Genomic DNA, 14,083 nt, shown 5'->3' on the forward strand with positions numbered 1-14,083 from the left:
TCATGCATTGCCACCAGTGCACGCCCATGCATCCCCCCCCTCTGTGCACCGTTGCATGTCATGCATTCCCTCCACTGCCCCCACCTTGAAGCTCACACCTGCCGCGGGTCCGCTCCGCCGTCGGCGCATGCGTGCCGCCCGCCATTGTGACGTCGCGGGTGCGCGGCCCCGCGTGACGTCAGCGGAGACGGGAGCGGCGCGAGTCTGAGGCGCGCGGCCGCGGGGATGGCGCACCGGCGGATCAACAAGGTAGGCGGGAGCGCGCACGGGCACCCGCACCGGGGGAGGAGAAGGTTCGGTCAGTGGGGGCAGTGATGGCGAGTGGTCAATTAGAGTGGTCAGTGGTGAGTGGTCACTGATGGGGAGATGAGTGAGGGGTCTGGTGCTGATGGGTCAGTGGACGGTCACTGGTCAGGGGGTCAGTGGGGGGGGGGGCAGTGGTGGGAAGGGTCTGATGAGGGTCAGTGATATTGGTGGGGGTCAGTGGAGGTGGTGGCGTGAGAGTCAGTGGTCAGAGAGAGAGGGGTCAGTGACATTCAAGAGGTAGACAAAAGTGCTGGAGAAACTCAGCGGGTGCAGCAGCATCTATGGAGCGAAGGAAACAGGTAACATTTCGGGCCCGAAACGTTGCCTATTTCCTTCGCTCCATAGATGCTGCTGCACCCGCTGAGTTTCTCCAGCCCTTTTGTCTACCTTCCATTTTCCAGCATCTACAGTTCCCCCTTAAACATTCAAGAGGCATTTAATGAACCGGGCACAGGGAATGGAGGGGTGTGGATCACGTCAAACGGCCCTTTCACTGCCCCCCCCCCCCCCCCGTCATAAACCAGCAGATGCAGTCCCTTCACCCCCACCTCAGCTCAGCATTCGCCTCAATTTTGACAAAGCTGTCTAGAGTCGTAGACCTCATCTACACTAATCCCACCTGCCCGCGTTTGGCCCATGTCCCTCTAAACATTTCCTTTCCATGCATCTGTCCAAGTGTCCTTTAAATGTTGTTATAGTACCTGCTTCAATTATCTCCTCTGGCAGCTAGTTCCAGGTATCCTCCACCCTCTGTGTAAAAATGTTGCCCCTAGGATTCCTATTAAATCTCTCCCCCCCACCTTAAACCTATGTCCTCTGGTTCTTCATTCTCCTACTCCTACTCTGGGTAACAGATTATTTGCGTTCACCCTCTCTATTCCCCTCATGATCGTATACACCTCTATAAGACCACCCCTCATCTATGTTGGCATTTGTAGATATAAGGATAAAACAAGTTAATGTACATTTGGACTTTCACAATATTTTTGAGAGGAATATTCAGAGTATTGAGTATAGAATCCATGTTCTCCAGAGATGCTACCTATCCCACGGAGGACTTACTCCAGCCCTTTGCGTCTTGTTTGCAATCCCGCATCTGGTTCCTTGTGCCTTTGGTTAACATTCCGGGTCAGATCACGTTCATCAGAACCAAGGATGGTGCCACAAGGCTCCCATAGCAGACATCCAGGGAAAGCTGGGACAACGCTCAAACCTCACGAAGGGTCCCGACCCGAAACGTCGCCTATCCATGATCTCCAGATATGCTGCCTGACCCGCTGCGTTACTCCAGCACTTTGTATCTAACTCAAACACCAAACAAAATCGTGGCTTGGCTGGTGATGAGAATGGTCCTGCTGTGAGAACCTGCAGCACATCTCGCTAGTTTGCACACCCACTGTTTGCTGCCCTTGGTGGCTGCACCAGGGAAGATTTCTGGAATGTGTATCAACTCTGTGGGCTGTTGGCTAGTCAGACACTGCTACAAACTTCAACTGAAACCTAGAGAAAGGTTTCCAGCCCGAAACCTACTGATTTATCATTACAAGGAAATGTCGTAACCTGACACACACCATTGTTTAGCACTGAAGATACAGTCACTAAGTGCTGGAGTAGCTCAGCGAGTTAGGCAGCATCTCTGGAGAAATATTTTCTCCAGATTTGCCCCATTGTGTTTCTCCAGCACTTTGTGTCAATCGTTGGTACAAACTAGCATCTGCAGTTCTTTACTTCTGCATTGTTGAGCCAGCACCAGTTGAGCAGACGCTGCGAGGGTTTTTTTTAAGTGGGGCTCCGGACCTCCCGTGGTTGCACAGCGAAGGACTGGAACCTATTTAAAACAAAATAAAGTCTGTTTGCTCGAGGGTTCTGTGTACAGGAATGTTGACATGCTGACCTAATGTGAATGGAATGATGCGGCTGTTACTGAGAATGGCCACACGTACTAGACATATATTTGCAAATATTCACTAATGAAATATTTTTTTGTGAAAAATCTGGAAGTGGTCAGCAGGCATAATCTATGGCAAGAATGACTTGGCATTTTCAGGACAACGATTGGGAAAGGTTAACTCTTTCCAATCTTTCAACAATGTCCTTGTTCCCCCGTGTGCTTCCAGCAAACGCGTTCTCATATTTTTGTCAGATGCCTTTTTTGCTTTTCGATCTCCAGGGAGATGTCCTCGGCTCCGACATCTGCAGTAAGCATCGCTGAGCGCTCCGAGCAAAGCCTCCTGTCTTAGTTACAGAGCCCCTCAGCCGCAGTTAGTTAGCTCTTTGTGTAAACCATTACTGAGTTTCCTGTGTGAGGGGGTGGGAGAGCAGTGAGGGCAATTGGAGGGGCTGGGAGTTTGGAAGGAGTTATACGCCGCCTCTCAAAAGACGGTGTAGAACAAACACAAAGTGTTGGGAGTAACTTAGCCGGTCAGGCAGCATCTCTGGAATAAAAGGATGGATGATGTTTTGGGTCGGAACCTTCTTCAGACGTATAGAAGGGGTGGGGTCCTTCCTGGTGTTTTGCTCATGATTCCAGCATTCCTTGTGTTTCTACCGTGGTTCCCTCTACAGCTGGCATTCCTAGTCACTTTGTTTCCGAGTTATCTCTTTAGACGGGGCTGTGCACAGTGCTGCATTGGGTGCATGATTACATTAAATGGCGGTGCTGGCTCGAAGGGCCGAATGGCCTACTCCTGCACCAATTGTCTATTGTAGACGGGGCTGCATTGGGTGTCCTGTAGATGGGGCTGTGCATGGTGCTGCATTGGTTGGACTGCAGACGGGGCTGAGTTGAATGCATTGACCAGGAGGCTGCACGAACGGTGCAGCATTGGCGCAGATCCTTGCCCTGGCGGTCAGTGACGTGAGCACATCGTGCAGTCAGCGGCGTTCGTCAGCGACGCAGCGCGTCGGGCGTCAGTGACGCAAGGCGCCGGGCGGAGCAACAGTCAGTGACGCAAGGCGCCGGGCGGAGCAACCGTCAGCGACGCAGCGCGCCGGGCGTCAGTGACGTAATGCGCCGGGCGGGGCGACCGTCAGTGACGCAATGCGCCGGGCGGGGCGACCGTCAGTGACGTAAGGCGCCGGGCGGGGCGACCGTCAGTGACGCAAGGCGCCGGACGGAGCAACCGTCAGTGACGCAGCGCGCCGGGCGTCAGTGACGCAATGCGCCGGGCGGGGCGACCGTCAGTGACGCAAAGCGCCGGGCGGGGCGACCGTCAGTGACGCATTGCGCCGGGCGGGGCGACCGTCAGTGACGTAAGGCGCCGGGCGGCGAGGCGGGCGGGCGGACGGACGGGGATGGCGAAGAGGCGGATCCTGAAGGTAAGCGGGCGGCTGGAGAAGGGTCTCGACCCGACACGTCACCCGTACCCTCTCCCCACACACGCTGCCCGTCCCGCTGAGTTACTCCAGCTTTTTGTGTCCTTCTTCGGGGAGAGGGGAGGACAGCAGCCGCCCACGCCCCGGCCCCGGCCCCGGCCCGCCGGACACTCTCTTCCAGGCAGCATCTGACCAGCGTGTCTAGGGCGGCGGTGGGGGCACCGAGAGGAGAAGACTCCCCCCCCCCAGGCCGCCATGAGGGACGTGGGCCCAGAACCGGGGGGGGGGGGGGGAGATTCTTCTTCTTGGTTTCTTGGTCCTCTAAAATATTCCAAATGGATTTAAACTGGAGGTGGAGGTGGTACCCCATCTCTCCCCCCTCCCCCACCCCCTCTCTCCTCCCCTCCTCCTCCCATCCCTCTCTCCCCAAACCCCACTGCCCTCTCTACCCCACCCCCTTCCCTCTCTCCCTCCGCCCCCTTCCCCCTACCCCTCTGTCCCTCTTCCACCACTCCCCGGGAATAAAAGAGATTGGGAGAGGAGGGGTGAGGGGAGGGATGGGTGGGGGGAGAGGAGGGGAGGGGTGGTTGAAGGGGAGAGGGGGGTGGCGGGGGAAGGGTTTGGGATGGGGAAGGGAGGAGGACGGGATGGGGAGAGGGGAGGTGAAGGGATGGGAGATGGTGAAGGTAGAAGGGATGGGGAGAGGAAGTGAAGGGATGGGAGAAGGCGGAGTTGGGGAACTGGATGGGAGATGGCTGGGGAAGGAATGGAGGGGATAGAATGGGGGGGAAAGAGGGGATGGGGAGTACTGTGGAGCAACTTGGATCCGTCCTTCAGAGATGCTGCTTAAACCGTGGAGTTCTCCACCACTTTGTGTCTTTTTATAGTGAACAGCTTGGCCATCAAAAGTAGTGTTTGGGTTGGGACTGAAGAAGGGTTTTAGGTTTTGGGTCTGATAAAGGGTCCCGACCTGAAGTGGCACCTATCCATGTTCTCCGAGATGCTGCCTGACCCGCTGAGTTACTCCAGCATTTTGTGTCTTTATTTCCCCTCAGGAACTCGGTGCCTGAGAGTGCAGTAGAGTCAAAGTTAAGATATATTTGATAAGCACTTGAGAGCTGTACGTGCAACACTACAGGCCCCTATTGGAGACTTGGATTAAACTGTGTATCTGGACCAAAGGATGATCTCCATATCATAAGTTTAGGACGGCTGTACAGAGTAGCAATGTGATGATGATCAGATAATCTGTAGCTGCCGGTTAGGGGATAAATGTCCACTGGGACGCCTGGGGAACATTTAATTGGAAACGGCGTACAGCGATCTGATCTGATAAATACAGGTTAATACGGAAATGAAACTGAAAGTTAAACGAGTGCTACACAATGCGTGTAGCTTGTCACGGGTTTATTGAACACATTTTAGTCATATGTCCTTGTGCCTCCTTTGGTCTGGTGCCAAATCTTGCCTGATGATGCTCCAGGTAAAGATCTTGGGGCATCTCATTGGATTTAAAGTTTAAGAAAGAACTGCAGATGCCGGAAAAATCGAAGGTAGACAAACATGCTGGAAAAACTCAGCGGGTGAGGCAGCATCTGTGGAGCAAAGGAATAGGTGGCGTTTCGGGTTGATACCCTTCTTCAGTCCCAAAACGTCACCTATTCCTTCGCTCCATAGATGCTGCCTCGCCCGCTGAGTTTCTCCAGAATTTTTGTCCACCTTCATTAGATTTAAAGGTGCGTTTCCAACACATTGTTACTGGATGTAAGAAAACTGCGGATCTCAAATCTACCAGTTAATATAGAAACAATTAAGGATTGTGTAAAAAAGGGTAACATCTCACATGGTTAAAAGAGAGGTCTATTATTGTTGACGAGTGCCACTGTTCAGTGAAAAGGTTTTGTTCGCGAGCCATCCAATCAAGTCAGATAATCCTATATATGAATACAATCTAGCCAAAACACAATGGGTAGAGCGATGAGAAATATACCAGAGTGCAGAGTATAGTTCTCAGCATTCTTCCAGAACAGTTCAAGAATAAAGAGTCCAATATCTGCATGACGTATGTTTGAAAACTGGGACAGTACCCGAACTTCTGGAAGGACCATTCAGTGGCCTGATAACAGAGGGGGAAAAGCTGTTCCTGAGTCTGGTGGTGCTTGCGTTCTAACTTTTGTACCTTCTGTCGGATGGGAGAAGGGAAAAGGAAAGACCGGGGTGGGACAAGTCTTTGATTATGTTGTCTGCTTTCCTGAGGCAGTATGAAGTGTAGATGGGGTCGATGATGGGGTCTGTGTGTTGACTACAACAACATCCACTACTCCCTGCAATTTCTTGCAGTCTTGGGCAGAGCTGCTCCCCAACAAAGCTGTGATGCAATCTGACAGAATGCCTCCTGTGGTGCACCTGTAAAAGTTTGTAAGAGTCGTTGGAGACACGTCAAAAAGAGTTTAGTTAGACAAAGTGAAAATATGAAAATATTATTTTAGATTATGTTTGGGGATGATTGTGACCAAGGGATTTTGTCGTGAAGTGCTGTACGTAGTATTAAAAAAGAACAGAGAGGCATTGTTACGGATGCTTGTAAGAGGAAATTAACCCAAGCAGGAAGTTATTACTGGGGAAAATCTAATTCCAGGCAAACCATAGGTAATTAAAATAATGATTTAAAAAGTCAAGTTGGACAAAGACCAAAGCAATCCATGGGGTGAGATAAATTCCAAAGAATTAGGATTGCAGATACATGCAGCACTGAATTATTGTGTGTAAAGAAGTTGTCACAAGGATGGAGGCTTTAGGACTCAAACTGGGACCTTTCCTGTCATTTCCCTGTGATGTGGGCCTGGAATAAGGACTGTTTTGGGGAGTTTGGTGCCGGGAATGGTCATAGAAACATAGACCCATAGAAAATAGGTGCCAGAGTAGGCCATTCAGCCCTTCGAGCCTGCACCGCCATTAAATATGATCATGGCTGATCATCCAACTCAGTATCCCGTACCTGCCTTCTCTCCATACCCCCTGATCCCTTTAGCCACAAGGACCACATCTAACTCCCTCTTTAATATAGCCAATGAACTGGCCTCAACTACCTTCTGTGGCAGAGAGTTCCAAAGATGTTTTTCTCATCTCGGTCCTAAAGGATTTCCCCTTCATCCTTAAACTGTGACTCCTTGTCCTGGACTTCCCCAACATCGGGAACAATCTTCCTGCATCTAGCCTGTCTAACCCCTTAAGAATCTTTGATGTGGTCAAATGTGTGTCATGATGTGGTCTGCCCATCAGAGACGGTTAGTGTGATTGGGGCATCTGGCCCAATAGAGGACACTGCCCTTGGTTTGAAAGGATTCTGAGCATTTTGCAGAGTTGGTGGTATCTCACCAATGTCTGTAACGGGTAGTCCCGGAATCTCTCAGGGATCACTTCTTCCAGGGACACTTAAACTTTATGTGGGATTTGAGTTCTCGATCTTCAAATACCTTTCCCCAGAGGAGCGTGGTTGTGCTGTCACAATGAGGTGAGCTTCAGGGTACTTTCAGTGGCAGGCAGCTGCCAAGTAGTGGGAAACCAGCCACATTTCCCGGGGCCTTGTCGTGCACCATTATTGTCAGAGTATGGAGTTCTTCAAAATTCAAGAGAGTTTATTGTCATGTGTCCCATATAGGACAATGAAATTCTTGCTTTGCTTCAGCACAACAGAACATAGTAGGCATGACTACAAAACAGATCCATATACCATTATATAAATATAAACACACATGAATAAATAAACTGATAAAGTGCAAATAACAGATAATGGGCTATTAATGTTCAGAGTTTTGTCCGAGCCAAGTTTAATAGCCTGATGGCTGTGGGGAAGTAGCTATTCCTGAACCTGGTCGTTGCGTCCCATATAGGACAATGAAATTCTTGCTTTGCTTCAGCACAACAGAATATAGTAGGCATAAATAAATACAGAACAGAACTGATCAGTGTGACCATATACTAATGAATATATATATATATATATATATATATACACACATAAATAAACAGATATTTTATCGGACAACAGACATTGATTGAAGATCTGCGTTTAGCAGATCTTAGAATAAGACCCATCCTCTCATATTCTTCAGTTGAGGTTAACTTGAGCTTCTGAAGTGGATACCATTCGGTTCCACCTGCAGTCCCAAACCCACATACCAGTTCAAGATGACGGTAATACTGCACTGTTAAAGATGTAAGGTTACAGATAGCTCCCTGTATTCTTCTGCGACTTGTCCTATATTAGCTGTTGATTATTTCTAAAATTAAATTGTGCTTTATTATGCTCCACCTCTTGTTGATGTTGCTAAATGTTAGCCATGCTGTGAGGACAGAGCCTACGATGGGAACTTGCATGTGGGGTATAATGTAGGAAAAGGTGCGGTTATCCATTTTGAGAAGGAAAATAAAGAAGGGGATTATTATTGAAATCTTCTTCTTGTGTATGGCGTGCACAGCCTAAAGTTGTAGGACAACTTGTTCTATTTGATTGTGCACGCCAGGTTGATTGCATTTGTTGAAACAGGGCGGACCACGTGACGGTTGCAATCTCCCACCACATTATTGAAATGGAGGCTTCAGAATACAGTTGCCGAAACGTTGCCTATTTCCTTCGCTCCATAGATGCTGCTGCACCCGCTGAGTTTCTCCAGCACTTTTGTCTACCCCAGGTTTATTATTGTCCTGTGATCGAGGCCCGATGAAAAGCTTTGTTTTCTATGCCATCAAATCAGATAATAATATTCTTAAATACAATCAAGCCAAACTCAAAGTACAATAGGTAAGGCAAAGGGAAATATACAGAGTGGAGAATATAGTTTTCAGCTTTGTGGCGCATCAGGTCCAGAGACAAAGTCCAATATCCTCACTGAGGTAGAGGCAAATCGGAGAGTACCCCGGCTTGTGGAAGGACCATTCAGAAGCCTGATAAGCAGGGGAAGACCCTCCATCAGTCGGAAGAAGGGTTTTGGCCCGAAACGTTGCCTATTTCCTTCACTCCATAGATGCTGCTGCACCCGCTGAGTTTCTCCAGCACTTTTGTCTAAGCAGGGGAAGAAGCTGTTCCTGAGTCTGGTTGTGTGCGCTTTCAAACTTTTGTACCTTCTGCCATAGGAGCGGGCAATGCAGCTCAAAGGCTTCTGTTTCTTCTCATGCGCAATCTGTACACACGTTGACTTTGCCAGCACTGTTCTGCTGAAACATCAACTCTATTTCACTTTCCACAGATGCTGACTGACCTGATGAGTATGTGCAGCATTTCTGTGAGAGTTGTAGCAAAAAATGATCGTCTCTGGGCCCCAGAGTGCGGAATGTTTTATATTAAATGCCTGGTTAGCTGAAAGGGAAATGAATGGGGGTGTGGGTCAGGGGGCATGGGCAGGGGGAGAGAGGGAGGGTGATTTGGGCAATGACGGAGTGGTGGAGTGGACGGGGCCAGTTCGGCGGGGACGAGGCAGTGTGGGGATGGAGGCACTGGGGATAGGGCAATGGGTAGGGTGGCTGGTGGGTTGCGGGGGGGGGGGGGTGGGTTGTTGGGGAGCGGGAGGCTCATGCCAGTGGCCTCCGTCCCCTCGGCTCTGGTTTGAGGTGGTGTTGGGGGTGGAGCAGGGAGAGTGAGAGGACGGTGGGTAGGGGGAATGAGGAGGGTAGCGACAGCGAGGGTATGGTGGGAGGAGGGTAGGGGGACAGGATTATGAGGGGTAGGGGTCGAGGGATCAGTGGGAGGAGTAGCGAGAGCGAGGGGGGGTAGGTATGGTAAAAGGGGCAGGGGGAGTGAGAAGGGAGGGTGAGAGGTGAGGTGTAGGGGTGGGGTGAGAGAGTGGTGGTGTGCGAGAGGGGAGGGGTGCGAGAGGGGAGTGAAAGAGGGAGGGAGGTTAGGGGGACGGGGTAGGGATGAGGAGGGTTAGGGGGACTGGTAGTGGGGTAAGGGTAGAGAGCATGAGTGGGTTGGGGGGGGGATGTGTGTATGGGGGGGGGAGGGCGTGTGTGTGGAGGGGAGGGGATGTGAGTGGGGGGGCTGTGGGGGTGAGAAGGGGGGATGTGTGAGTGGGGGGCTATGTGTGTGTGTGGGGGTGTGTGAGAAGGGGGGTTGTGTGTGTGGGGGGGTGAGGAGGGGGGGATGTGTGAGTGGGGGGGTGAGGAGGGGGGGGGGGTGGTGTGTGAGTGGGGGGGGCTATGTGTGTGGGCTATGTGTGTGTGGGGGGTGGTGAGAGGGGGGGGGATGTGTGAGTGGGGGGCTATGTGTGTGGTGGGGATCTGTGTGTGTGTGGTGTGGGGGTGAGAAGGGGGGAGATGTGTGAGTGGGGGGCTATGTGTGTGTGGTGTGGGGGGGGGGGGGGGTATGAATGGGGGGTATGTGGGTAGTGTGTGTGTGTGGGGGGGGCTATGTGTGTGTGTGGGGGGGGGGATGTATGAGTGGGGGGGGGCTATGTGTGTGTGTGGGGGGGGGTGTATGTGGGGGGGGGGGGTGTGTGTGTGTGGGGGGGGGGGGGTGGGGGTGGGGGTGTATGTGGGGGGGGGGGGGTGGTGTGTGAGTGGGGGGGCTATGTGTGTGTGTGTGGGGGGGGGCTGTGTGTGTGTGGGGGGGGTGTGTGAGTGGGGGGGGGGTGTGGTGTGTGTGTGTGTATGTGTGTGTGTGTGTGTGTGTGTGTGTGTGTGTGTGTGGGGGGGGGGGTGGGGGTGTGTGTGTGTGGGGGGGGGGGGGGGGGGGGGGCTATGTGTGTGTGTGGGGGGGGGGCTGTGTGTGTGTGGGGGGGGGGCTGGGGGGGGGGGGGGGGGGGGCTATGTGTGTGTGGGGGATGGGCGAGAAGCGCGTCTCCCGGCCCTACTGCGCCTGCGCCGGGCCTGCAGTGCGCCTGCGTCGGTGGGCCGAGTGCGGGGCGGAGCGGCGGCGGGGCCGGGTCCGGCGGGGCATGGCGCTGAGGCGGATCCAGAAGGTAAGCGAGGGCGATGCCGATGCCGGCCTCCGAGGACTGGCCCCATCCGCCGGCCGCCCGCCCGCCTCATCGCCACAGTTACCGGTGATCACAGTGGGCCGAGCCGAGGCCCCGGGCCTATGGCGAGCGGAGAGCCGCGGCCTGAACTCAGGCGGTCCGCCGCCTCAAGCGGCTCCCGGCCCGGACACCCGCCGCTGCCCCACCGTCTCCCTGTCCCCCACCACCACCTCTATCCTCCCCGAACCCCTTCCCAATGTCTCCCCAGCCCCTCCAAATGTCCTCCCTTCACCCCCTCTCAATATCCTACCCCCACCTCATCTCAAACTCTCTTCACACCGTCTCAATGCCCCCCCCCCACCCCGTCTAAATGCCCCACCCCCACACCGTCTAAATGTACCCCCCCCACCCCGTCTAAATGCCCCCCCCCCCACCCCGTCTAAATGCCCCCCCCCCACACCCGTCTAAATGCCCCCCCCCCACCCCGTCTAAATGCCCCCCCCACCCCGTCTAAATGCCCCCCCCCCCACCCCGTCTAAATGCCCCCCCCCCACCCCGTCTAAATGCCCCCCCCACACCGTCTAAATGCCCCCCCCCCACACCGTCTAAATGTACCCCCCACCCCCCCGTCTAAATGCCCCCTCCCCACCGTCAATGCCCCCCCAACCCCGTCTAAATGTCCCCCACCCCCCCTAAATGCCCCCCCCCCTCTCAATGTCCCCCCCCCCAAATGTCCTCCAACCCCTCTAAATGTCCCCCCCCCCCCCTCTCATGTCCCCTCAACCCCCTCTCAATGTCCCCCCCCCCCAAACCTCCTCTCAATGCCCCCCCCCCCCAAACCCCCTCTCAATGTCCCCCCAACCGCCTCTCAATGTCCTCCCTCTGACCCCCTCTTCCCCCTCACCACCCCATCAACCTCATCAACCTCAAGGGATTACCCAATCTTTCCTCCCCACCCACCCACTAGTTTGTCCACTACTTTCACTCTTCAAAATATTTTTTGCTACGGTGTATGCTACTGTGATAGTATTTAAAATGTTTACCATGTCTACCATTTTTTCTGGATAATTAATTCCCCTTGTGTCAACTTTAAAGGGACTGCTATTTACTTTTTTCTATCTCTGAATGGAAAAGTACACCCAATGTTCTTGTCTCCCTTGTTCATATTCTATTTTCCGTCTTTATAATTATTTTCAATTATCCATTGAAGTTTTTCAAATATCCACTGTTCTCAAACTCCACGATTCCTAGGAGGTTCATAATACGCCTCTTATTTCAGTGTTATCCTCACCACAGCAGTAGAAAATGAAGATTTGGTTAATTGTCATCTAGTAGTAAAAATTGTGCCAGAATGAAGATGAGCTTGGGTATATGAAGCTTCTGGACTGATGTAACAGCCCAGCTATTTTGTTAATATTCTTAAGTAAAGTAATCTTGCCTTTATCCAGGTCCAACTGAATGTGACAATTAGGGAAAAAGAATGTTAAAAGCCTTTTGGTTGTGAAAAATAACACTGCAAGAGGATAACGGGTAGTTGCGCCAAGCCTGGTCAGTAACAGGGAATGAAGAATTGATATGGTCAATAATATTTAGCAGATGGAGAAGCACTTGTAATCCTTCTCAATATTATCGGTTGATCATGCTGAGCTAGCAACTTGCACTTTATGCAACACAACCATTTCCAGGCCTTTGTTTATATACCTTTTTTTGTTCAGTCCTTCCAGTAGAGTGTTTCTTGGGGATGTAATCATTGGTGTCACCTGATGCATAATAAAACACCAGTCAGGCCACAGTTGGAATACTGTTAGCAGTTTTGGGCCTCATATCCGAGGAAGAATGTGCCGGCATTGGAAAGGGTCCAGAGGAGGTTTATGAGAATGATCCCAGGGATGATTGGGTTAATAACATATGAGAAGCGTTTAAAGGCTATAGGCCTGTATTCACTGGAGTTTAGACGGATGAGGGAAGATCTTTACTGAATAGCAAAAGGCCTAGATAAAGTAGACATGGAGAGGATGTTTCCAGCAATGTCTAGAAACCAGAGGGCATACCCTCAGAAGAAAATAATGTACCTTTAGTCAAAGGATGTCAAATTTGTGGAATTCATTGCAATGGAGGCCAAGTCAGTGGGTATTTTTAAAGCGGATTGGTTAGTAAGGGTGTCAAAGGTTATGGGGAGGTGTCAGGAGAATGTGGTTAAGAGGGAAAGTTAGGTCAGTCGTGGTTTAATATAGCGGAGTACACTTGATGGGCTGAATAGCCTAATTCTGCTCCTATGACACGAATAGAATGAAAATGAAGAGGAATGTCTTTAGCCAGAGAGTAGTGAATCTATGGAATTCATTGTCACAGCTGTCAAGGCCAAGGCATCGGGTATTTTTAAAGCGGTGATTGATAGGTTCTTGATTAGTACGGGCATGAAAAGTTACTGGGGAAAGGCAGGAGAATGGGGATGAAAGGGAGAGATAGATCAGCCATGATGGACTGACGGAGCAGACTCGATGGGCCAAATGGCCTCATCTGCTCCTATGTCTTATGGATCTTAGTCTGAATTTGTGATTTCAAAGACTGAAATGTGTGACAAGCCTACTTTTAATTTACATTCCTTTAATCATATTTAATTTAAACGTTTAATTAACCCCTTGGCATCCAAACGGTGTTTTGCTGTCACTGACTCGATGTTCTGCCTCTGGTGTACAATTAACATTACTTGCAGCCTTCTGATTGGAGCTACCATATGTACTTCTGTTGGATGTTCATGCCTCATCGTCCCATTTGTGGAGAATTCAGCACGGAAACAAGCCCTTTGGCCCAATTTGTCCACGAGGATCAAGTTGCCCCCCATTATCCCACGTTTGGCCTATATCCCCCTACACTTCAGATAGACACAAAAATGCTGGAGAAACTCAGCGGGTGAGGCAGCATCTATGGAGAAAAGGAATAGGTTACATTTTGGGTCGAGACCTTTCTTCAGACTGAAAGCTGGAGTAACTCAGCGGGTCAGTCAGCATCTCTGGAGAAAAGGAATAGGTTACGTTTCAGGTCAAGACCAACACCTTTCTGATCCATGTAGGATTTGAGAGTTAGATAGAGCTCTAGGGCCTAGTGGAGTTAAGGGATATGGGGAGAAGGCAGGCACGGGTTATTGATAGGGGACGATCAGCCATGATCACAATGAATGGCGGTGCTGGCTCGAAGGGCTGATGGCCCCCTCCTGCACCTATTTTTCTATGTTTCTAGATGTTTGGACCAGTCTGACCTTCCCACTTGGTTCTGCTGTTTCCTACCGCATTTTGTATTATTGCATCTACTCCATTGATGAACAAACTTCACATACATTTTCAACTTTAATGTCATCGCACAAATACAAGTACATTTGACAGCTGCATTCCCCCCCCCCCCCCCCCCCCCCCCCCCTCCCCTTGGTACATGTCTAAATTTGGAGGGCTGTCCAACGGAGAAACAGCAGGCTGACTCGTTAGTATTTGCAGCTTCACATATCACAG

At 51.4% G+C, this 14,083-nt stretch overlaps 1 protein-coding gene across 22 annotated transcripts in view; it reads left to right on the forward strand.

The window, feature by feature from the left end:
• The first annotated feature begins 210 nt into the window (after nt 1-210).
• Nucleotides 211-14,083, forward strand: part of LOC129713392 (ubiquitin-conjugating enzyme E2 D4-like) — a 29,599-nt gene continuing 15,726 nt past the window's right edge. For 20 of the 22 annotated variants that reach the window (XR_008726216.1, XR_008726217.1, XR_008726214.1 and 17 more), the window contains exon 1: nt 10,467-10,580. Coding sequence is in view for 2 of the 22 variants with exons in the window: in XM_055662418.1 (XP_055518393.1) it covers nt 226-249 (24 nt within the window). In the remaining 20 variants the exon portion in view is untranslated. Of the gene's footprint in view, nt 250-3,535; nt 3,625-10,466; nt 10,581-14,083 lie in introns of those variants that run through there. The other 2 variants (XM_055662418.1, XM_055662416.1) reach the window with 2 other exon arrangements.

This window comes from Leucoraja erinacea, chromosome 35 (assembly GCF_028641065.1).
Source record: "Leucoraja erinacea ecotype New England chromosome 35, Leri_hhj_1, whole genome shotgun sequence".
In the NCBI taxonomy this organism is placed as follows: domain Eukaryota; kingdom Metazoa; phylum Chordata; class Chondrichthyes; order Rajiformes; family Rajidae; genus Leucoraja; species Leucoraja erinaceus.